Source organism: Eleginops maclovinus, chromosome 6 (assembly GCF_036324505.1).
Source record: "Eleginops maclovinus isolate JMC-PN-2008 ecotype Puerto Natales chromosome 6, JC_Emac_rtc_rv5, whole genome shotgun sequence".
NCBI lineage: Eukaryota > Metazoa > Chordata > Actinopteri > Perciformes > Eleginopidae > Eleginops > Eleginops maclovinus.
Window position 1 is genome coordinate 4,940,895 of NC_086354.1, and position 23,997 is coordinate 4,964,891.

At 40.0% G+C, this 23,997-nt stretch overlaps 4 protein-coding genes and 4 non-coding genes across 8 annotated transcripts; 6 read left to right on the plus strand and 2 right to left on the minus strand.

Moving 5' to 3' along the window:
- Positions 1-603: 603 nt before the first annotated feature.
- Positions 604-4,243, minus strand: dcun1d1 (DCN1, defective in cullin neddylation 1, domain containing 1 (S. cerevisiae)). Its single transcript, XM_063886137.1, has 7 exons — positions 4,101-4,243; positions 3,277-3,490; positions 2,916-3,084; positions 2,012-2,142; positions 1,656-1,738; positions 1,466-1,562; positions 604-1,242 (listed from the first exon to the last, which is right to left on the minus strand). The coding sequence occupies exons 1-7, from the start codon at positions 4,101-4,103 to the stop codon at positions 1,166-1,168; spliced, it is 774 nt and encodes a 257-aa protein (XP_063742207.1). The 5' UTR covers positions 4,104-4,243; the 3' UTR covers positions 604-1,165.
- A 161-nt stretch (positions 4,244-4,404) lies between these two features.
- setd9 (SET domain containing 9) lies at positions 4,405-7,365 on the plus strand. Its single transcript, XM_063886136.1, has one exon. The coding sequence runs from the start codon at positions 4,470-4,472 to the stop codon at positions 5,310-5,312; it is 843 nt and encodes a 280-aa protein (XP_063742206.1). The 5' UTR covers positions 4,405-4,469; the 3' UTR covers positions 5,313-7,365.
- Positions 7,366-7,775: 410 nt separating this feature from the next.
- On the plus strand, positions 7,776-12,476 carry eif4a2 (eukaryotic translation initiation factor 4A2). Its single transcript, XM_063886149.1, has 11 exons — positions 7,776-7,977; positions 8,814-8,871; positions 8,960-9,092; positions 9,307-9,446; positions 9,849-10,017; positions 10,103-10,212; positions 10,528-10,671; positions 10,992-11,129; positions 11,223-11,312; positions 11,557-11,636; positions 11,716-12,476. Exons 1-11 carry the CDS (start codon positions 7,949-7,951, stop codon positions 11,858-11,860), a joined length of 1,236 nt encoding a protein of 411 aa, XP_063742219.1. The 5' UTR covers positions 7,776-7,948; the 3' UTR covers positions 11,861-12,476.
- Positions 9,143-9,218, plus strand: LOC134866666 (small nucleolar RNA SNORD2). Its single transcript, XR_010166067.1, has one exon. It is a non-coding gene; the product is annotated as a small nucleolar RNA SNORD2 (small nucleolar RNA).
- LOC134866665 (small nucleolar RNA SNORD2) lies at positions 9,668-9,742 on the plus strand. The gene has a single exon (XR_010166066.1). It is a non-coding gene; the product is annotated as a small nucleolar RNA SNORD2 (small nucleolar RNA).
- LOC134866664 (small nucleolar RNA SNORA81) lies at positions 10,256-10,437 on the plus strand. Its single transcript, XR_010166065.1, has one exon. It is a non-coding gene; the product is annotated as a small nucleolar RNA SNORA81 (small nucleolar RNA).
- On the plus strand, positions 10,711-10,894 carry LOC134866663 (small nucleolar RNA SNORA81). The gene has a single exon (XR_010166064.1). It is a non-coding gene; the product is annotated as a small nucleolar RNA SNORA81 (small nucleolar RNA).
- Positions 12,477-16,778: 4,302 nt separating the features above from the next.
- b3gnt5b (UDP-GlcNAc:betaGal beta-1,3-N-acetylglucosaminyltransferase 5b) lies at positions 16,779-22,031 on the minus strand. The gene is made up of 2 exons (XM_063886930.1): positions 21,797-22,031; positions 16,779-19,259 (listed from the first exon to the last, which is right to left on the minus strand). The coding sequence occupies exon 2, from the start codon at positions 18,955-18,957 to the stop codon at positions 17,797-17,799; it is 1,161 nt and encodes a 386-aa protein (XP_063743000.1). The 5' UTR covers positions 18,958-19,259; positions 21,797-22,031; the 3' UTR covers positions 16,779-17,796.
- Positions 22,032-23,997: the final 1,966 nt, after the last annotated feature.

A 23,997-nucleotide genomic window follows, 5' to 3' on the forward strand; every position in this document is an offset into this window, starting at 1 on the left:
ATTAACATGGAATTTGTTAACACAGAACATGAAAAATACCCGAGATGACACAAAACGCCGATTACAAAGACCTTAAAAAGAAGAGAAAAGTCACTATCCCATGTCAACTCATACATATGTTATCTCCCTAAATCATTTCTGTAAACCTTTTCATGAGGGAAGTCGAATTTGAGTTGATTTGGTATAAACGAAACAAAAACAACACCTGGAACATTTCCATTGACATTGCTGAATTATCAACTATAACTTGCACGAGAGGACACTGTTGTATCTTGAAATGGATGTAAAGTTTGTGTACTTCGTTGGTTTCTTATACACCCTGAATCTAAAGTTACATTTAAAATAAGGTTTTACAATCTTCTCTAAGTTAAAATATAAAGTTATGGCAAATTACATAGCAATCAAAACATTTGTACTAATTCATTACCAAAAGATACTTTTTACATTAGTTAGAGGACCCTTTAAACAAACTTGAATTAGAACATTTTTAAACATATCCTAAATCATAACCTAGCCTACATATTTCGCTATCTAGGTTACTGGGGATTACTTTTATTCATTTTCATTCATGATTCTTTAAATACAAACACACAGAGGCCTGGCTGCTTTAAAGATACCAAATTGAAACATTTATTTTATCTTTATACATTTGTGTTTAAACAAAACAGCATTATGCTTAAAAAATTACAATCAATGTTTTATACTGACTTGTTGCACAAATGTATCCATAAAACAAAATCCGGAATGCACACAAGAGTATTAAAATTCAATATTTAAAGAACGACATCCCCTCGCAAACCCTCGTGTTTTAGATTACAATTCAAAAGTGGGTCTATCTACCTGCTGTAGAGCGGACCCCCAAACATCCATGGACCACAGGGGAGGCAAAGATGGGGACTCCTCTCTAGTTGGCTTGAGCGCACACAAAAAGCCGAATACTTTAGATAAAAGTTTCAAACCACCACAAATTGACCAACAAAGAGATATGCCTTTTTTATATATGTAAATACACACACACATGTATAAAGTCTCTGCTGTGTAAAATATTTCAGTCCTGAGGGTTGAAAAGGCAACATAGTTCTCAGCTCAGTGCGGTCCCCTTGTCCTCCGTTAGCTGCAGGTTTGATTTGTTAGAAACTTCACATCCTTTTAGTGAGAGCGGTCCTTAAACTGCCGTGCTTTTGGTCCCGATGTGTGGTCGTGCAAACTCCACAAAGTCGTCAATAAGGACGGGCCATGCGCCTACAGAACGAACACAAAGTTAAATGAATGACCCCACTTTATTTGAACGCATGATTATGGACTGTGCTGAGATATTAATACAGTAGAACCATACTAGGCCTGTGTGAAGCAGGGCAGAAGCACTTAATCTAAAAGAGTGTGAAGGAACAATCACAGGTCATGGCCGCGTGCATGCATGCACAGTGATGAATTGGCTCAATTTCAGTCGAGCTTGTGTACAAACCTTCCTCGTCATAATTTGACATGTCATCTGTGATCATTGTGCTGAAGTCTAGTAAGAGGTTCCAAGTGTCCTTAGGAATTGATCGTTTGTGGTGCTCCTGCAAAAGCGGAATGAGTCAATGACAAAGAATAACATTTGCATTTTTTAGAGTAATCTTGAGTGTGTGTTTTTTTTAATTTTTTTTACTTACAACTAAAAATCTGTTCCACAAGTCCAGGAACTTGAATCTTCCAGCCAGTACTAAATTCCAATATGCAATTGCCATTTCTAAATCTGTACGAGAACCAGAATATGTTAATGTAGATATTTGACATCAGTGTTTTTCTAATGCTTTTTTTTGCTGCTGAATGACATTTATTCCCAAGAAAATGTATAAGCACATCTTTGGTTAAAACAATATTTAATGTAGTGCTCATTATTTGCAGAAAACCTCAATTTTAAGATCAATCATCCAAGTGTTAGTAGATTAATACATTATTTAGTGGAGGACAGTCCTAGTCCATGCAACAAACAAACCATGATGATGTGCATTAACAGGATTCTTACCCAAACCTTTCTGGCCAGGATTCTTTGCAAAATTAAATGTAAACTGGTAAAAGTCCTTAAATTTCCCTTGGTCCTTCAACTCTTGATCCATCTTTGGCAGCTGCGCTTTTAGCTTCTCTATGGTGTCACACCTGGGGAACAAACAGAAAGCAGAATGTCAAGTTTGGGTCAACCAAGAGGAATGCTTTTTTTCCACTGGAGTAGATTCAACTTGCTTGTTACACAAAGCAACTCATAAGAGGCATGCACATTGAAAATAAAGTATTTGGCTTATATTTGTCATCTTCCAAAAAATGTCTAGAGCCTCTACTTTTTTCTGCATGCTCCATATGCATATATCATATTCTATATAGCAGCACTTCCGAAAATGTGTGAGGGGATATAAACAAATATTCCATTCCTTAAAAATATAAATTCTTTGTTTAATAAAAACTTTTAAAGAACTTAAATAATTCAAAAATACCTGGTTATATTTGACATGAACTAATCAGTTAGTTTCCCACACTGCAGACGCTGCACTGACACAGAAGCCTAGAAATAACCACCTAGTTAGTTTTTATATAACTTCCAGTCACTTTTTGTGACATGTAGATTTGGAATATTGAGAATAATTGCATTTTAGGCTAAAAAACCACAAATTTGTATCCACGTCGTTTCTAATTGACTTTAACCATTTTTACAAAATGTATTAGCCATGTGTGTCCCTTTTCCTAACTTCCCCTTTTCTCTCCATCCCTCATCCCAATTTAAATTATGATCTGTAAATATTAATTCAAAGTGCCTCCAAAGTGTGGGAAGTTTCATATAGTTAAGGAACTCTATGAGTTTAATGATAAAGTCCACTTTTCAGATAACAGAGGAGGAGTTTCAGGATTGTTTGAGCCATCTGATTATACATTCTCACCCCTGTTCAGCCATGCCCTCCATGAATTCCTGTTTTGAAAACTCGCACTGTGTTGCTGCCCTGAACTTCCAGGCTATAAGGAGGACACTGATGCTGGCTGGGTCCAGAGCCAGGTCGTCACAGAACTGCTGGATCCCATCAATGCCAATCTTGTTGTCATCATGGGGATCTTATTATGGAAAAAGGATAGAAATAATTAATTACATCACAGCCGAATGCGAATGAAAAAACACTCAATAGTTTCTGTTTTTCACTGTGTGATTAATTATCCATACTGTCTATGGTTTACAATCTGTAACATGCTGAATATTAAATTGACAAGTCATGTGGGGCATTATCCTTATACATTGAAAAGACATACCTCTATATCTGTTGTACAGCTGATCGAGCTTCTTCTTGTCTAAGGCCCCCTTTAAATTTGATACATAGAGCTCTGGATTTTGGAAAAACTTGTCAGTGGCAACATCTAGTTTCCAGTCATTCTGTGACAGGCAGGTCAGTGCAGTCTTCTCATTGGATTGTGTGAAAATCATGAACTGACGAACTTTATCCTTCTGTGAGGACTTCAGCTTGTTCTGGACAAAGACACACAAAACAGTTGCTGTTGCATCAACACACCAATACACATTATAAGAATAGTCAAGTCAAAAACAGTATTTCTCTATTGTAACTGCAGAAGTCTTACAATCCAAAATTACCTAATAGGAGTAGGATAGTTGGTAGCTTCAAAAGCACTTCACCATGGTTTAACACATGAAATAACAGCGTTAAGAGAACTAGAAATAACATGCTAATATGACAGCAGATAACGACATGCAATGTGTCTACTGACTGGCTAGTATCTTTTATATTTTTGACAACATTAAACAAGCAATCCACTGATAAAATCCTGTCAACAACAATATATAGCTTACTGTGCTGCAGTGTGTGCAACCATAGCTAATTTAGTTTGTCAGTGTGCTTAGCGAGCTTAGCGAGCTAACTAAGCGAGCTGGCTAGTCTCACCCGGAGCTAGTTAGCTAATGCTAACGTCGAGAACTAGGTTTGTTTTCATTATATAAAGGGAGTGTGAGGTCACTGCCGCATGCTATTGACTATATACATCACCAGCGAGTAAAGGTGTATGTTTGTAAACACTATATACATTTTCATCCCGGCAACAAATTAAAAACACTCATCTCTTACCATGTTTGTCTTTGCCCGACTCCCTTTCCGCCCATCCAGCTGGCTAATGCGTGTAAAGTTTTTACAAGTCGCGTAAAAAGCTCTTCCGGTTGAACCATCATTTATTAAAAATAAAAGGTTTCTTCTTGTTTATATTATATCCTAAAGTGCTAACTTGTATTTTTTTCACTTATTTACCTAACATATTACACACATTATATGTTAAGTGTTGAAACATGTTTTCAAACTGTAAGAGTTCTGAGACGAAATGTGATGTACTAACAGGTGCGCATTTTATTTTGGAGCAACTTGTCGGAAGTGGCTCTAGAAATCGCGAAAATAAGCTCCTTCCTCTGACCTATGTGTCCGGAATATCAGACGTCTATCTGAATGTTAAGGAGTGCTTTAAACAGAGTTCAGAACAAATGGAAATCGTACCGACACCGGTTTGTACCTTGGGTTGTTCTGAACCTGTCTAAAAATGAGAAAACTCTGCGGCAGGTGACGGACCGCTCTAAAGACAAGCTGGTCTCAGATCAGGAAGTTTCAGCGAGCCTGCTACAGCTCTTCAGAGTCCTGCTCAGGAGTCATGGGACTGATCATGGGGAGCTCCGAGGGGCTCAATCTCATCTTCTCGGAGAGGAAACAACTGAACAACATCCGTGTAAAGAGGATGCCATGTTACGATCGCTAGGATTCTGCATTGCACGGAAACCCAGCACTTTACCCTTTGCAGGAACTGGCGTGTTTGTCACCAAAGGATGTGTACCCAAAGGAGCTACAGTGGCCATGTACCCTGGCACAGTTTACCAAGCCTATGAGCCAATTCTCCTGCAGTCCATCAGAAACCCATTTGTATTCAGGTGCATTGATGGGGTCCTGATTGATGGGAATGACAAAGGCATCTCCAAAATGGTGTTCAAGTCCTGCAGTGGCCGGGACAGAATGGGGCCCTTCATGATGAGTGACACCAGCTGGCTGACCTCCAGTCCACAAAACCCACTTGCTGTTGGACAGTATGTGAACAACTGCTCCAACGAGTATCCTGCTAACGTGTGCTACCAGGAGTTTGACGTGCCTATCAAATTTCCCATCAAGCTCCGCCAGTATCTGCCTAATGTCAACTACAGCACAGAAGCACAGAGGCCCCTACGCTGTGTTGTCCTTGTATCCCTCAGAGACATCACAGCAGGGGAGGAACTATTCTCCAACTACTTCACCATTGTGCGTTAGAGTCAGAGTACACTCACTGTACACTTTACTGCATTGACTGGGGTTTATGCTGGATTTTTTTAAACAGACGAAGGCGTTGTATTGTTTTGATCAATGAGAATTGCAGGGATACATATTTTTTTAGTTCAACACCCAGGCCAGATGCCAGGATGAAGCTACTAAGGTTGCTGTTAAAAGTTTCAAGCTTGAATTTACTTTTTATCTATACCAACATAAATTTGACAAATAATGTGATAAGATTTAAATTAAAGTACAGTTAGGTCCCACTTGATGATTGGCGTGACTCTATATCCAAACCTTAAGTCCATATACACATGTCCCAAAGGAGCGCAAGCCAGACAAGCCATACCATAGTAAAACATGCTTCTGTTGATTTATGTTTCTAGTTTCTAGTGTTATCGGACCTTAGAATAGGTTTGAATGAAATAAATAAAAAGGATATTCATTTATGATTTTGGATTATTAATAACTATGTATTAAAGCGCCACTATTATACTTTTGGGGGGTTTCCCCTTTCCTTTATGTAAGTTTTTGTGCATGTGAATGGTCTGCAAAGGCTGAAATCCCAAAGTTTCTCTCCCCCCACCCCCATTAAATGCCTCGATGGGCTCCGTTGTTTACTTCCTTAACATAGTGACATCGCTTTGTAACACTTGCTCTTCTATTGGCTAGTGCTCCAACATATTGTATGTGATAGTCTAAGGGGCGAGACATCTCTAAGTGATTTACCAATCAAAACAGATACAACCAGTTAACCAATCATAGCAGACTGGGCTCTCAAGTAAAGTACCTGTAACTTGGTAACTTTCCACCAACAACAGCTTGGCAGTATAAACTTACAGAGACCGGGTGCAGTTCATACAAGTATCATGAGTAACCTTTAGCATGGGCGAGTTACCAGACACAACAAGGTTGGGAAACACAGAGCAACACAGTAAAGTAAACTGTTTATTAACTGCATATTAACAAAATGGTACCCTCACATCGCAAATAATAAATAGCCTACATTACACACACATTCAATTGCCTTCTGAAATAAAAAAGCCTAAAACACTATTGACAATAAGCTATGGTGTTACATAAAGCAAACACAGTTTTAAAACCTGTCTCCTACATTACTTTGCAGAATGTGTTTTTATTATTGAGCTTAACAGCTATGGTTCACCAACATCTAATATACCACAAAGTTGCCTTAGTTATAAATATATAGAAGAAGAGAACGTCTTCATTGCCCCTGTGCATTCTGGGTGAGGATATGACTGTGGTGGAGGATTACAAGTACCTTGGAGTGCACCTCGACAATGGACTGAACTGGAGGGCCAACACTGACACTGTGTACAAGAAGGGGATGAGCCGACTCTATTTCCTAAGGAAGCTGAGATCCTTCAACGTTTGCAGCAAGATGTTGGAGATCTTCTTCCAGTCTGTTGTTGCTAATGCACTCTTCTTTGCTGCCGTCTGCTGGGGGGGCAGCATTAGAGGTGGTGACACCAGCAAAATCAATAAACTGATTAGGAAAGCTGGCTCAGTCATCGGCATCAAACTGGACAACTTTGAGGCTGTGGTGGAGAGGAGGACTCTGAACAGACTGTTGTCCATCATGGATAACCCCACCCACCCTCTCCAACTGCAGCTGGACAGACAGCGGAGCTCCTTCTCCAACAGACTGCTCCAGCTTTGCTGTCACAAGGACAGGTACAGGAGAACATTCCTGCCCACTGCAATAACTCTGTAATATAATTCCCCTCTGGCTGGCAGACAACTCACTGCCCCATAGCCTCTCTGTAAACTGGACTTAACATGCACTCCTTCACACTTAACATTGTACATTTACACTATATTATTATTGCCTTTTTGTACATTTGTATATTTCATAACATTCCTGCCTACTGCCATAACCCTGTACAACAAATCACCCCTCGCTGGCAGAGAACACACTGCTCCATGGCTTGTAAACTGTCTTCTCTTCCATAAACCAGAATATTTTGCACAACAGCTATTTGCATAATTTCAATGTTTAATAAATCAAATGTCTTATCGATTATTAATTGTATACACTTGCTCAAGTGTCAATTTCAATTTTAGAATTTTTTACATTTTATTAATTTCTATCTTATTGTATATTTAAACATGTTTAACTTGTGTTATGCTTGACACTGCTGCAGAAACAAACTAATTTCCCAATTTCTCTATCTATCTATATATCTATCGATCTATCTATCGATCTACCATCTCATCTAAAATGTGACCACTGCATTCACTGCTTCATCTTGCACGGACCTCACACGAACCCTATTTCCAGAAATGGAGCACGAAAATGTCAAACTCAGGATTTTTTGGCCTATCAGGGACACTGTAGCAACCCAAGCACTACTTGCTACTGCAATATCCTTCCGCTAAGAAATATAGATTTCGTTAATGTTCACATTTTGTCTCGGTTATTATCAAATAAATGTGTACATAGCAGTTTGTAAATACAATTTATGTAATCCAGACATTAAGTTGATCAATTGAGAGTAACAATTCAACGAAGCGGAGCATTTAAAGTTAATCAGTGAAAATAGTCCGGCTGCATAAAACCTTTCGCATCCCCATCAGCGATCTTTCCAGTCGCATGTTGAAGTTGGGAACGGATCATGTCTAGCGATTCTGCTGATTACAACAGGTATAATACATTAATTTCTTCTTTCCTAAAAACAATATTAGATGCTTGGGTTTACTTCAGTGTTTTACGGTGGAATACACTATGTATAAATCCGAATTATGTAATTTCTCAATAGTTAGGCCCTTTTACATATTATACGCTCTGTGGTTAGGCCTCAAACGCTGAGGACGATGCTAAAAGTTAGCTGTCCAGCTAGCAAATACAGATAGCCTTTACTAGCCATTGAACGTAAGGAAGTGTGTGTGTGTGTGTGTGTGTGTGTGTGTGTGTGTATATATATATATATATAAAATGCAAAATGTGACATTCTTTTAAACATCGTTGTGCCATCATGGCCGTTGATTTTTGGAAGTCAGAGGGACCGTGAGACCAGGCTGCAGCTCGGCCTTGTTCTGAGGCAGGAGAAGCCTCCGTTGGCACCACAGGCCCAACTGTCCGACATATTGCTCTATGCCTTTCATACGGGAAATTATTTAATGACAGCCGCCCGGGGAGCAGCTCATTTATCGATGGTCAGTTAGTGGAGATATTCGGAGACGCAGTTAATTAAGCCCTCGTGCGATATCACACGTGCGCCAATCCAATCCCCACGCTCTGTAATCGGACCCTTTGGGCGTTACCCAGTATATTACTGTAAAACCTGACGGTAGTTTTTACGTTTTAATCGCTTATATTTATCTTGATAAGTCGTTTTTTTTGTTTGTTACGTTTTTAGATATCTAGCGACTTTAAATGATACGTGGTAGTGACGGTTTAAGAAGTACTCTCTTCTACCCCTTCATATTTATCATTTTAAATTGACTAAATGTTGATTTACCGTTTCTCTTTTTGTAAAGTTCAAAAGAGAGAGACCATGGGGGACCAGATGGAATGGAGCCTGAGGGTGTCATCGAGGTAAGTGCATCACAAAAAGTTATTGTCTTTCTGCAGATTTAGCCTGGAATTTGTGTAACTTATACAAACTTGATTTCCTTTACTTCAGAGCAACTGGAATGAGATTACAGACAACTTTGATGATATGAACCTGAAAGAGACCCTTCTCAGGGGAATATATGCATATGGATTTGAAAAACCGTCTGCCATTCAACAAAGGGCGATCATGCCTTGCATCAAAGGTACAAGACGCATATAGACTGATAAACAAGTAAAGTGTTTATTCATTTTTGAGTGAAATGATGCTTTACCATCTTTCGGGACTTACCAAATTATGGGGATATTTTTTTTATTCTTACTGATCACTCAATATTATGGTTAGGACCATATTTCATTCTGTTTGAATTGTTAAACTATACACCTTACTAGAAGTAACATTTGTCCCCTTGCCATCAGGCTATGATGTCATTGCCCAGGCCCAGTCGGGCACTGGCAAGACGGCCACGTTTGCCATCTCTATCTTGCAGCAACTGGACATTGAGCTGAAGGAGACTCAGGCTCTGGTGCTGGCTCCCACCAGAGAGCTGGCTCAGCAGGTATGCTGTTTCTGAGGTCACAGTGACCTCCACAGTATCTCAGACCCTAGACAGCATATTGGGGACTCTGGTTCAAAAGGTACTTTTCAAAATTCTCAAATTGTGACGCACAGTATCATCCTCTGACTGGTGTAGTCTTTGTCCATGGCTACATCGGTCTAAAATCTGGCTGCTATTTGAATTGATTGTGCTTTAATATTATCATGTTGCTGTGGAAAACTGAGTGAAATGATGCTTTACCATCTTTCGGGACTGACTCAACAATGGAGATGTCTTTTTAACTTTACTGATCACTATGAACAGTTCTTCCACTCGCTGTTGCTATTGTCATGTGCCATCTGATCTGCACATGGTCCTGACAAAATGTTGTGTGTTTTTTGTTTTGCTTCTGTCCCTCCAAAGATCCAGAAAGTAATTCTGGCTCTGGGTGACTACATGGGTGCAGCATGTCATGCTTGCATCGGTGGGACCAATCTGCGTTGTGAAATCCAGAAGCTGCAGGCGGAGTCTCCTCACATTGTGGTGGGCACACCAGGACGAGTGTACGACATGCTCAGCAGGGGCCACCTCTGTAAGTGGAACAGCTCCTGATCAACACTGCCTGCTCAACATGTTACACAACTTAATGCCAAACTCAACGCCTTGCTTCCTTGCAGCTGCAAAATGCATCAAGATGTTTGTTCTGGATGAAGCTGATGAGATGTTGAGCCGAGGTTTCAAAGACCAGATCTATGAGATCTTCCAGAAGCAGAGCACAAACATTCAAGTAAGAATCCTTTGAGTTAAAGTAGAAAACTGAAAATATGGATCCCTTCTGCATTAAAAGAACACTGCTATAATTGTGTGATCCAGATTGAATCTGTTTCATGCAATAATGCTAGCAGAGTATTGCGTGGAAGGAGATTATGAGTCACTGTACTGAAAATGAGACGTGTTGGAACCTCTTTCTTAATGTTCATTGGCCTCTGTCTCGAGGTGCAGTGCCACACTTAGTTCTGCATTTTAAATGTTTTACTTTTCCAACTCTGTCTCTAGTCGACTGAGTCTCTTTGCTGTTTTGGTAACGTGTTGTCTTCTACAGGTGGTCCTGCTCTCTGCCACCATGCCAGCAGAGGTGTTGGAGGTGACCAAGAAGTTCATGCGGGATCCTATCCGCATCCTGGTGAAGAAAGAAGAGCTTACCCTCGAGGGTATCAAGCAGTTCTACATAAATGTGGAGCGAGAGGTGGGTTATCTGCAAGGTTACACTCACTGTATGAAATGTCCCTTCTCACTAAAGCACCCTGCTCAAACTGCAGGAGCCAAACCTTCGGGTTTAGCTCATGTGGCCGTGTAAGCATGGGTACACCAGGGAAGGAGAAGAAAGGCACAGTGTCGCCAATGAGACTCAGGGGGGACCTCTTTCTTAATGTCCAGTCCCCTTTGTCTCAAGAGCCTGTGTTACACATTAGCTCTTCAGTACAGATTATTGCTTTGCATCATGACCTGTTACTTTGTTCTGTTTTAAAATAACGTGGCTGTTTTTTTTTCCCTGGCTGTTTGCAGGAGTGGAAGCTGGACACCCTGTGTGATCTGTATGAAACACTGACCATCACCCAGGCAGTCATTTTCCTGAACACCAGGAGAAAAGTTGACTGGCTGACTGAGAAGATGCATGCTAGAGATTTCACCGTCTCTGCTCTGGTACGCTGGGTTTGCTGCTGGGCTTTGTCTTTTATTAAATCAATTGGTCGCAATGCTGCAGAGTTTCCTAACTTGAATGCATCTTTTTTGCAGCATGGTGATATGGACCAAAAGGAGCGAGATGTCATTATGAGAGAATTCAGGTCTGGCTCAAGCAGAGTGTTGATCACGACTGATCTTCTGGTGAGTGTTAGTGTAATTAACAGTGTTTTAAGAACCCCCAAATCTGTTTAATCCTGCAGCAGTCCTAAAATGACCAAGCAGTCAATACTTTGGGGAGATTAGGGCTCGTTCTCCACAATGGATTCTTCCTCTGTAGAATGCTGTTACTTATTAACGAGCGACATGAACACAAACGATGTCTTGGCCACAAACATGTCCTGCTTTAGACTTAAGTGTAATGTTGAAATGCCTCTTTTGTTTTCAGGCTCGTGGTATTGACGTCCAGCAGGTTTCCCTGGTCATTAATTATGACCTCCCTACAAACCGAGAGAACTACATCCATAGGTGAGTGGCATCACATATTTAATCAGTATGTGCCCCTCAGCCTCCCCTGTGACTCTAACGTGTCTTCCTTTTTTTCCAGAATTGGACGTGGTGGCCGTTTTGGCAGAAAAGGAGTTGCAATCAACTTCGTCACAGAGGAAGACAAGAGGATTCTTCGAGATATCGAGACGTTTTACAATACTACCGTGGAGGAGATGCCCTTGAATGTTGCCGACCTGATTTGAGCACTGAGATTCTTCTTTCTTTTTTTAAACGCGGTGATAGCGATCGTCTACTTGCATTGTGCGTTATATTATTCGAGGGTGGAAAAAAAAAACCTTCTCAATGCTAAACCTTGGATCAGAATTTTTGGTATGTGTTAAAAGCGAGGTGATTTCTATGGTGGTCTCTCTCGGACAGTTGTAGACTCTAACTTCGACAGGTGACTGTGGTTGGAGCTACAAATCCATGGGGTCTGTAAAGGTTCTTATCAGGTATTTCTTTCCATGTTCAGTTAAGATGTGTGTATTCGGTGTTCTCCACCATTTAGTAACTTACTTGTGGACTAAAAGGTATAAGTGCTGTATAAAGTCTGCAAATTATGTTATGCTAACATATGTGCTGTGTATTGTGGGATTGCTTTATAGAGGCACTTCTGTTTTAATGTATATTCACTTGCACTTATATTATGTGAATGTTTATTTAAGTGTCCCAGATGTTTCATTTTACCCCACTTGCACTATCAGATTTCCTCACTGGTTATATGTTGTTTTACCCTTACCAGAATATATTGCTACCCCCCTCTACTGCTTTTCAGAATTGTATGAATGTCTTAATAAAACAAGATTGGTGTTAAATTTGCATCGTCTGTCATGCAGTCCTTTTTCGTTTAAGTGATTGTGTTGGGGTTAAACTGTTCAGTTTTGCAATACTTGGGACACAGGGCCACCTACTGTCAAGCAGCGGTGAAATATATTACAGAATATTGACAAGTTTAAAATGATAACCCTGTCAGTAGTCAAAAACATGCATGGCAATATTTTTGAGTTAAGCTAAAAATATAACTCGAATATTTTCCTTGGGTGAACATCATACTTTTTCCAAGTCTCTCACGTATGAGTCGTGTTTCTTTTACAATGAGTTTATAAAGTTGTGACTAAAATAAAATATGCCAGGTTCAGTTTTATTTACAGGTAACTTTATGGCTCCCTCCAAGACAATTGAAAGTGATTACAAAAAATGAGAAACACTAACGTAGTGCAGCAGATAGACATATAATGGCATTTAGAAGCAAAGAATAAAACCAGCTGTGAGAATTGTGCATAATGTACAACCCAGAGAACATACACATTATTTTAGTCAAGGCTGTTAAAATTAAAAAACTTAATAGAACTAGACTGCTTTAGTTATGCATAAAGCAAAAACAAGAATACTACCAGAAAATATACACAACAAATTAGTTTTTCATCTCAGGATGAGTATCAGGAGAAAGTTTTATTTTAAGCATTAGTTTGCATCAGAGTTGGGTGTAACGCGTTACAAAAGTAACGGAGTTACAGTAATGTATTACTTTATGCTGTAACGCAGTAATAAAATGCATTACTTCTGCAATTTGGGTAATATAATACCTGTTACCATTCTCAGTAACGCAGTAACAACACATTTTAAGCCGAAATGATGTGGTGTTTTGTTTTTAGGAAATCACAAACATCGCGAGACATTCCGACACCAGAGAAATAATTGTGAATAGTAACTCAGTAAGCCTGTTTACTATTGGTTCAGAGGGCTGCAGAAAGAACAGAAAGACAGGAGTGCGCACAGGCCGAAGCAACTGAAGGTAACTTTCTCTGGGTCTGCCTCTTGAACCCAGAGAAGTTCAGAGACTCGTGGCAGAGTGTTGAAGATATGCAGCCTCAGTCCTCTGTGGAATCGCCGGCTTTTAGAAAGCTTGTCAGCCAAATCCCCGTTAACACACCAATGACAAGGTGAGCTAACGTTGAATAGAGACTCGATCCTATATAGCAGGTCACAGGGCCGTGCAGAGGCTCCACTAACATGTTATTAATAACACACAGAGACGTCATGGTACCGGTATCACATATTATTCAGCCCACTTAAACGCAGCATGAGTTTGATTTCTAGCTATCCTCATTTTCAGCATGTACTGCCAGATAGATAGATAGCTTTAATTAATGAGCTGCAATAAACTCAATTTTAGCATTTAAAGACATACTTTTGCAGTTATTTTGGTGAAAGTAACTCAAAGTAACGCAAAAGTAGTGTACCGATATTACAGTTCAGAGAAAGTAATAATGTAATGTAACTTCTTACTTTAAAAAGACAGTAATAAGTAATATGTACTGTATTACATTTTGGAAGTAACTTGCCCATCACTGGTTTAAAGCAAATGTGTGTCTCTGTAGTTGTTTGACATACAATTTAAAGGGTTGTATTTTTAAGTTTAAGAAAAATGTATAAAGAAAAAGTAATCAGATTTCAATCATGTCAATCCAGGTTTTTGTAACCTCTGTATTTACCCTCTTGTTCATGTATTTTAGTTTTACTGTCTTATTATATGTTAGGACACCTATGTCACACTTGAATAAATAGTTGGACGTATACTTAATTGGTATATTGTTGGAAAAACAAGACTGATTACTCATTAATACGAAAAAGACAGCAGCTGACTAGCTTAGCGTAAATACTTTACCCAGGAGGAAACGGCAAGCATTTCTCTCTCTACGAATAAATGTATAAAAAATATCTGTTTGACATATGTCTTTTTTTAAAACACATTTGCTTCTGTCAGACATATAGGCTAGATGTTTCCAGTCTGTAAGCTAAACTAACCATCTTTTAGCTCTAGCTTCCATTGCGCAGTGTGCAATTATATTTAGCATGTCAACTTCCTCAGCACAATTATTTTTGCTAAGCCACCCCTTAGGGAGGGGACTGAAGATGAGCTTCATTGTTCTGATGACTAACGTCAGGGTCTCCTCACGGACTGCCTCTCTAATGATCACACTCTAAAATTAACAAAACCTTTTCTATCTCCAAGGGAAATTAGATTAAACAGCTCCCATATTACCTATTAAATTATCAGATTTAGTCATTTAAATGATATAAAAAGATCATTATATTTATTTGGATATGTTAATACCAGTTTGTGAACACAGGCAGGCAGCTGCTTGTGTTTTTAGACCGTCTAAGTCCTTTCTGTGAATTCTTCTTCTTTATGCGTTGCCTTGGAAACAGAGCAGCTGTTAGGAGAACAGCTAATCCAGGCAACATCATATTACATAGTAAATAAACATATCCACAATTCACAGCAAGTCGAGGAGTAGAGAGGGTCGTGTTGACTTTAGGCTGTCAAAAAAAAAAAAAAATTCACTGAGGTGAAACTAAACTTGAAATATTATCTGAGAAGAAACTTGGTAGTTCCTGGAATTAGAAAAAAATGTCAAAAAATATTTGGAGATGTGTGAGTCTGAAGTTCCTCATTTGGATTTGGTTTTCAAAAAATCATCCGGGTTCTGTATTTCTGAATCCGTGACTGTGTTGTGGCTATGTGTTTTAAATGTGTCTGTAACTGCTGTTTACCTATCTTGGGCCAGGACTCTGTTGAAAAAGAGATTTTTAATCTCAATGAGTTGCATCCTGGTTAAATAAAAAATACAATAAATCAACGGAAAATTGATCGCCACAGTTTTTGTTTTTTCTCTGGAGGTGGATGACACAGCACTGACACAGATTTTTTAGGGTCAGCAGTGTGCCAAATGACTCCAATGATCAGACGCTGATGAATTTCTGCCCGATGCCAGAGGTATTTTTGGCTCTATGTATCAAATGTCAGATGAGTGAAAATAAATCATAGTGAGCGTCGTTCCAGCACACGTTTAGAGAGTCCATTCCTTTAGTCGTAAAGATGGTAGGCTAGTAAACAGAAGTACTACCTTCATGCTATGTTTGCACTTGCACAGCAATGAGGTGTATGTAACTCCTCCAACCGCTCTGCTGCTTTGCAAACTGTTGGAGGGGAAATTTGTGTTTGTGACCTTCCAGTTCACAGGCAAAGCCCCTAACCACCCTACCCCCACCACCCAAACATGTGAGTGATTTGCATTTTAAACACTTGGTTTCCGCATGCATGTCTGTATTTCCTTTAGTTGTTCGCTTCACGTCTAAACCCAATGTGGTCAAAGTGTATAAAAACAGACTCATTTACGAATGTGAACACAGTAGTAACTGTTAATCTACCAGAAGCACCTAAACATAGTATACTTTATGCTCCTAAAAAAAAGGCAGCCCCCCAAAAAATATATCGGATCTTTCTGGGTGCCTTGCGTTACTTTGTGTTTTTGTGTTCCTTTTGTTGTTTTAAAGGGAAAGTTTGGATTCACGTCTGTAGGTAATGGTTATTCATCTCGACTTATCATATTTGTTCCCTAAATTAACCATTTGTTCTCTGTTTTGAAAACATATCAAGATTAAAGGAATCATTTTGCTTTTTGGGAAGTACATCTATTTGATATTGCATACATTTTGTAAAAGCCACAATCTGTTGTTTTTGACAGGACCGGCCCTGATCAATGTGCTGCCCTAGGCAATACCCCACCAGAAGAATGCTTTCTGTTTTGTATTCTGATGTCATTTATTTAATTTATTCTTTATTGTTTTTTTGCAAGGCGACTTTCGGCACTCAGAAAAAATGTAATGGATTATTATTATTAATATTATTATTGTGAATGCTGTGTCGTAGTACTAGGAAACGACAGCATAGTTCTGAGAATGTTTGGGATTTAAATTCATGGTGCATGCCAGATTTTATGAAATGTTATTAAAAGAAACTCAGTTATGCATACTTCCTGAAATAGTGATTCTGTTATTTAAGTGAAATACAACAAACACCATTACGATCACCATTACCAATGTTCGGTGGGACCATAACGGGAGTCTCTACTTTGAATGACAGGTGACAATCAAGGACAGATTGATTCTTGAAACGTAGCTGCAATTAAGCTAAAAGAAAACTAAGGAATAAGTAAAAGAAAGACAATAATCATCACTAAAAGTCAAACGTTCCATTGTTTCCTCATGTTGACAGGCCAACAATGTGACATTATTGAGGCCTGCAAGTACTAACACTCATTTTAAAAAACACTGTCACTTTCACTTGAGAGTTTATTTCATTAAAAAACCTTTTCACAAAGTTAATTACAAAAAAAGATACATGACAAAAAAATATTCAATTTAGAGTCCACACTTTTTTGCGCTTCTTAATATACATCATCGTTATTTGCAGCAAAGGAAATGTTGTCTGTGACACATCTATTCTACTTCACTGTGAGGATTTTCCCACCTTATGACATGGAGACATTTTTAGATTTGACACTGACATTCAGCATATTAGGTTACACATCAGGAACTCCATGTTGAATTCCATATCTTTGGCAAGCATTTTATGTTTCAGTAATATAATCCGACAATTAGAGGAAGTTCTCTCAAACTTTATTCAAATAACATTTTCTAACCCACAGAAAAAAAGTCCAAAAAAAAACCCAAGTTTGAACATTTTGTTTATGGGCTTATATATATTTTTTGAATCAGTCGTCGCATGTGCCCAATGAACTCAAAACAAGTTTTAAATTAAAAACATAAACACAATATAGCTTTAAATAAAGTGTCTGTGTTTTTATAATTTCTCCAAAAGTTTGACTATTGATAAGTGCGATTTTTCATGTGGTTCAGAAAAATTGCAAAGCTGTATCTTTAAATACTAACCCAAAGCAATTGCATACCAGATTTCAAGACTTTGCATCGTGTTATTTTCTGCTTATCATACTCAATTCAGTCTCAAATCCCATTTCTAAACATGGTGTTCGACTACATGTAAACAGCACCTTTTAAAAAACTATTCATAACACATTCTGTAGTAAATGCAAAGCCAGTTTTATTACAGTTTTAAACAAGCTGTCATTGACATGTTGGAGATCTCACACTAAGCAGGGACAAACGGGTCATCTGGTGTCTTCGACTCTGGAAACACACCACACACGCTCCAGTGTTTTCACATGGGTGTCTGACTGAAAGGACTGAGGTAATATTTGCAGCCATGATCCTTCTTGCATTATGATCGATGACACACGCCCTCTCAGTCTGCAAATACAAACCTGTCGTAGGACTACAAAAAGGCTGCTTTGCACGGGTAAGTGTTGAAATGGTACGGTTTACAAAGGAGAGCTATTTTCACGGCTGCGCAGTGAAGCCTCCCTATGAGTCCAGAGGTCTTCTGCTTCACCTGCGGGTCTGTCGCCACCTTCCACAGATTGTAAATATCCTCCACGTGACCATGTGAGGTCATCATCTGGTCATAGATACACATGTGATAGGGTGCTTTGCCCTCACCTGAGAAATAGACGTGCTCTTGCGGTGACACGCCAACAGCGTTGGCACAGATGCCCATGAACACATCGTCTATGTAAAGAGAGGCGTTTAGGGTCAGTGTGGCATGGTAGATTTTGTCCGCTACGTCCCTAGAGACGACATACCCGGCCCCGGCTGTGTAGTCAGGGTACGACAACCACTGGTACATCTCATAGGACACGTAGTACTTGCTGTCTTTGCTGCGGATTGGCGGTGCACCTCTGTGCACTCGACCAATCCAAAAGTCTGTGACGCCTCTGCTGCTCACGTTCTGCAGGTAGTTCACCAGGTTTGGCATGTGGACGAAGATGTCATCATCAGCAGTCATGAGGAAGCGGGCGTGAGCGCAGTGGTTATGAGTCCAGTGGAACTGCATGATCAGCTTCAGTGTCAGGTTGTGGAAGGAGTCTAAGAAGTCCTGTTGGATCAAATCACCATGGAGACGGTCCTCCTTGATGAGCTGCTCCTGAAAGCCAAATCTCTTGCTCCATGAGGGTACATCTTTCCTTGCCTGAGGCGCTCCCAAGGCGAACACAACCTTTACTGTCACTCCCAGGGCATTCTGGATGTAGGTTTCATTACCCCAGGTTGATCTGATGGCGTTCCGCCTCTCAATGTTCTCTGGGGAGGTCTTGACGAAGAGGAGCAGGAGAACATCCTTGCCGACGCATTTATCAGGGTGGTCCAGCAGGTAGGGGAAGTTGCTGAAGCTTCTGGCCTGCTCCCGGGGTATGGTGAGGCTCTTGTTGATGTAGGTGAAGCTGTTGACCAGGTAGCGGTAGGAGTAGGACTTGACGTGGCTGACGACGCTGTTGTCCAGTTGCTCCCAGCAAACCATCACAACTGACAGCACCAGGCAGGTGGTCATCAGCTGCACAAACTGGCACTTTCGTATCCGGCGGAAGTTCACAAACATCATGGAAGTCTTGTCACCCGTTGGCGGTGGTCCTTGTCTGGTTGGTGATGGCGGCAAAGCAGCTAGTTGTGCTTCTCCTCGCAAGGAAGGAGGGGAGTTGGAGGTCAAGAGCGTTTTTCCGGTGCCTCAGATCAGCACTTGGTGGGTCTTCCATCCTAGGCTTTCCGCATTCAGCAGGAGGCGTAGGCGGTGGAGGGAGTCACCGGGTGTGCTGGGAAACATTCTCCATTGCCTTCGAATAACTTGAACAGTCGCCCGACAGCCGGGGATTCATGTTTCACCCATGAAGCTATCGTCCTAGAATACTGAGAAGAGAAAGCAATCTTAGTTTAATTGAAACATTTTAAAATACCATGCTGTGTCACCATTACCCTTTTTGGAAGTTCATTTTTTCATGTTCTGCATTCTGTAACTGTCTAACTGATCAGCTCATGCTTTGAACTTTACCTTGAGATGTAATAAAGCACATCGGAGCCCAACAGTGGACAAGCTCATACTTTCTTTATCCAAGGATTCAACAATTTGTAAGGGTCATAAATAAATTATGTGCCACCAAAAAATGCCCTTAATCCCTTCAGAGTTTGAATGCAAATAGAGAATACAAACATGGTGGTTCCATGTAGTAAGTTTATGCAGTAAAACTAAATATTGTGTGGAAAAAAACTAGCGCGGTCATAAGCGTGTTTTGGAAGTAATTTGGTCTGTGTTTACATTAGCAAGAATCGCTCGCACTCAGAGCTAACGCTGTAGTGGAGAGAATCTGTGTGAAGATGCCACATACAAAAGGTCCTGTCCTTGTGGTAAACCAGCAAGAGAGAACAGTTTAGCTCCATACTGTTTCAGAAATAATGCTTGATGTGGTTTTGAACATAATATAGGGAGTAATCACGGCCGCGTTTACTGAGTTTCTGACGATAGACTGTAGACACCCTTCCCTTCGCAGAGCTCCTGCTACCATAGGGACGGTCCAAAGGGGCGTGGCCAGCAGCAGGTATTTCCATTTAAAGCAACAGACTCAGAATCAGTTCTTCAGGAACAGGGCGGAAATAGAGGGGGATGAGGCATGCTACAATGGGGATCTGTTTGGTATCTTGAGCAAAACACTTCACCGTCATGTTTTGTTGAATATGTCCATATCGTATATTGATCAAATTTAGTATAATAAGTGACCTTTAAATCATTTTATAATATCAGTTAAGGTTATTCTCTCTTTCTACACTCATATTCTGAGCGCAATTCATTTGCCAAAAAAGAGACAAAACAATCAACTTAGAAAAATGAATCTGACTGACAGACTTTTGTTTTCCCCTCAACATTCTATAGCCATCGCGATTAATCACCCTCGTGAATTATTTTTGGCTGCCACCATACCTGTCCATGGCTACACCCACTTGTATTCAGTGTTTCAGTGCAAAAGCAGTAACGTTAGCTGAAAAGTCAAACGTTAGCGGGTGGGGTGAGAGGGACGGTTCGACTGAATACAAAAGCAAACGCAGCAAATCCAAGCCGCTCTATAATGGAAGGGATTTAAGGTGCAGACCCACTAAAATCGCTGAGACTCATGGAAAGCGTTCGGACACAATGGACAGAGTCAGAGTACTTTGGCAGCACAATGCGAGACGAGAATAGCCTGCTTCCGGCCGGGCCTGGGCTAAAAGCGAGGGGGGATCATGATGGGCCCGGGGGCCTGGGACTCCCACCGCACCCCGAGAGCTTTTTAAACATCATTGGATGGCCCGCACCTAATGGGGTCACTGGCCCAGAATGTCTCTTTTCTCAGTGTGCCTGATAATAAGAGCCTCACCTCTGTTTCACTTCTAAACCCAGTTCTTTGTTTAATAATGCAGGGCAGTATACTATGCTTTACACTCATGTAAAGCTTCTTCAGTTAAAATGTCCTGCTCCTGTTAATGATCTGACTAGAGGTGATGCTTTTTTATGGTCTGTATGGAGATAAGCATATACCTGCTGGACCCTGGCCAACACGTTGTATAGGAACCTAAGAGTATTACGTAATACCTTATAAAACATTATCTTTGAAGCGTTGGTTCACCCAAATTGTAAAAAAAAAACATATTTTCACTTTCCATAGGGGTAAAAACAAGTTGCTGTTGCCACAACATTCAAGCTCAATACATGGAGGTAGTGGCAGAGCTCCAAGAGTAACACAATCATCAATGTAATTCAGTTAGTTGGTTGGAATTTGGGTGGACTGGCCTTTAAAAAGACGAGGTATGTCCAGCTGTCCAAACCTGTAACACGCCTTTTTTTGCCTCCTGCATTTACACATGCCACATTTGCCATTTAAATATTTTATATCACACTCTTTTTTTGCAATACAATCTTTTGTTTCAAACTTGTGGGGAGTAATGCAAACCCCCTTTTGCTGAGGAAGTATAACACAAAAGATAGTTAAGAGAAGTGAGAGCGTGACAGGTGCAGAGTGTCATTGGACAAAAATGTAGCTGTTTAATTACTAAAGCCTTTTCCCGGCATAGAATTCTACCTCATATACTTTAATGTATCCCTTTCCTCAAGAAGTATTTCCACTTTCTTGATATCATTATTAGATAGTTTGTTTTAGTAGTGTATAGTAGCTCATTGACTGAAGGTGTGCCCCTTTACGTCCTGTTAAAATTCCACTGTTCCAAATTGAGAACAAATACAACTGTGAATCCTGTCCCCTCTGTCTCAGCTGCATCTAAAACAAGTGCTATGAGAGTGTACCACATCACTAGCATATTTCTAAAGTCACCATTCGTATAAATAGATTTGAAACACACAGAGGGGAGGGAGGCAAGGGAAAATCACACTATCACTCGAACTGATCACTAACACTCACCGGTAAAAAAAAAGAAGAATGACAGAATGTGTTTGAATCCAAGCAACAGTGTCCTTTTTCCAACGAGTCTTCCCTTCTGAGCCGATCCTCCTCTTTGTTTGAAGTTTACTTTTCCTCAGCTGACAGGAGGTCCACAGTGTGTCAGAAGAAGCCACTTTTACCCTTTCAAACTGCTGTTGAGTATGAATCGGTGTTTCCTGATCCTCTCCTGCCCTGTGTGTGTGTAGACTGTAAGTTAATTGTTCATGTGGTGGTTGCCTTGGTTCTACCCCCTCCCTTTTCTCTTTCAGTGTGGGGGTGGTCTGCATTCAGGGTGGGTGGATGTAGAGTGAAGGGGGAGGAAATGATGAGAGGTAGTCCTGCCCTCCTGCCTCATTTTTGTGCTCTGCCTGTTGACACCTAAAAGGTGGGAGGAACATCTGAGTCAAGCAGATGTATTCTTTCAAATCTCTAGACCAAATTTTTTAAAATCCTGCATGTCAAGGTAAGTTTATTTATTAAGCAACTTTTCAACACGAGGCAATTCAAAGCGCTTTACAAAAATGAAATACATTAAGAACATTAAGAAATAGTGTAGCAGAAACACATTACAAAAACAGCACATAAAACAAGCTAATGTATAAAATACATGAATAAAATGTACAGCACAGTGTTAGATATGAAAAGTTCAATTAAAGGCAGCGGCAAAAAGAAAACTCTTCAGCCTGGTAGTAAAAAAAAAAAGTAAAAGTAAGAGTAGCAGCGGCCCTGCAGGGTTCTGGGAGTTTGTTCCAGATATTTGGAGCATAATAACTGAACGCTGCTTCTCCTTGTTTAGTTCTAAGTCTGGGGACAGAAAGCTGACCCGTTCCAGAAGACCTGAGAGTTCTGGATGGTTCATAATGTAGCAAGAGATCACAAATGTATTTTGGGCCTAAACCATTCAATGCTTTATAAACCAGCAGCAGAACTTTGAAATCAATTAAGTTAAGATCTATTTCCTGGGTTTTGATGGAAGACGTGAAGCTGTTGGTAAATGTTCATATTTATAATAACAATCAGAAAATCCTTATTATTCCAAATTTTCCGTTATTTATTTATTATATTTTGTAATATATAATATATGTATTTTTTTAAAGAACCAAAGACTGAAATAAAGAAAAGTAAATAGTCACCGTGAGCATGATAGCATGGTTTATGGACTTCTGTTTTGAAGCCTTGAATTTGGCATTTAGATATTTTTAGGTGACCAAATTGTTACAAAAACTTTAATGAACTAAAAACACGCTGTGAAAGGGCAAAAAAACCAAACACTGACTGTAGCAATTTGTCAATCACAAGGTTTCCCCGCCCTAAAGCGTAACCTGCTTAATTGTACATTTTTCTCAAACGGTACCTAAATGAATAAAAATGAACATCATTCTGTCAGCGATCAACAACATAGACTCATTAGGAAGATGTTCAAAGACAGTTCACCCCAGAAAGCATTGTTCAGATCCTGTGTGAAACCAGATGTCAACTTTGACTTTTGTTTTTTCAACTTACCACTTCAGTGATGCTCACTTCCACTGTTATTGTTACCCCAACCATGACATTTTATTAACCTACCTAAATATCTTCTTCATTGCAGGGGCATATGTGCACTGATCTTGTTGGCTGGACTTTCCATGGAAACTCCCTAGAAAAATTCCCCAGAAAGTCCTTTTACCAACTTATTTTCATTAGATATCTATTCTTTGAGGGTACATAGACTTTTCAGGTGTGCTAAAGACATTCCTTGTTCTAGGATGACCCTTCCACTCATTACTACTACACACTCAATTTGACCGAAACGTGACAAAAGCTACCCAGTTAAGGCGTATCCATGTCCCATTTCCGTGTCTTTATGGATTAGGCCGTGTATGAGGAACCATGTGTAAAGAATTCCTGGTGGTTTTTCTCTACTCATTTTCCATTCAGTGCAGGCAGACACAAACTAGCAGGCTCCAAACTGACAAACCTCCTTCCATGCAGCTGCTGAGTTTCACCTGAGAGTTTAGCAAGTGGTGCAGTAGATGGATATCTAAAAATATACTAAGTGACCTGATTAGGAGAAATGCTTGTCAGGAGGTCACGGATGTCGGAGACTACAGTACAAGACAGTCAGGCCCTGCTGAGCACATGACTCATAATGCATCATGGGATTTTACAAGGAAAGTGTACAAAAAGAGGTATGTTAACCT

Bases quoted from the DNA above. Each gene is read 5' to 3' on its own strand.
- dcun1d1 (XM_063886137.1), bottom strand. The intron at 3,085-3,276 runs GTATGTCTTTTC...TTCCATAATAAG, and splicing joins GCTGTACAACAGATATAGAG to ATCCCCATGATGACAACAAG. The intron at 1,563-1,655 runs GTAAGTAAAAAA...CCGCTTTTGCAG, and splicing joins TGTGGAACAGATTTTTAGTT to GAGCACCACAAACGATCAAT.
- setd9 (XM_063886136.1), top strand. From the start codon at position 4,470: ATGTTAAGGAGTGCTTTAAACAGAGTTCAGAACAAATGGAAATCGTAC.
- eif4a2 (XM_063886149.1), top strand. From the start codon at position 7,949: ATGTCTAGCGATTCTGCTGATTACAACAG. The intron at 8,872-8,959 runs GTAAGTGCATCA...CCTTTACTTCAG, and splicing joins AGCCTGAGGGTGTCATCGAG to AGCAACTGGAATGAGATTAC. The intron at 11,637-11,715 runs GTGAGTGGCATC...CTTTTTTTCCAG, and splicing joins CGAGAGAACTACATCCATAG to AATTGGACGTGGTGGCCGTT.
- b3gnt5b (XM_063886930.1), bottom strand. From the start codon at position 18,957: ATGATGTTTGTGAACTTCCGCCGGATACGAAAGTGCCAGTTTGTGCAG.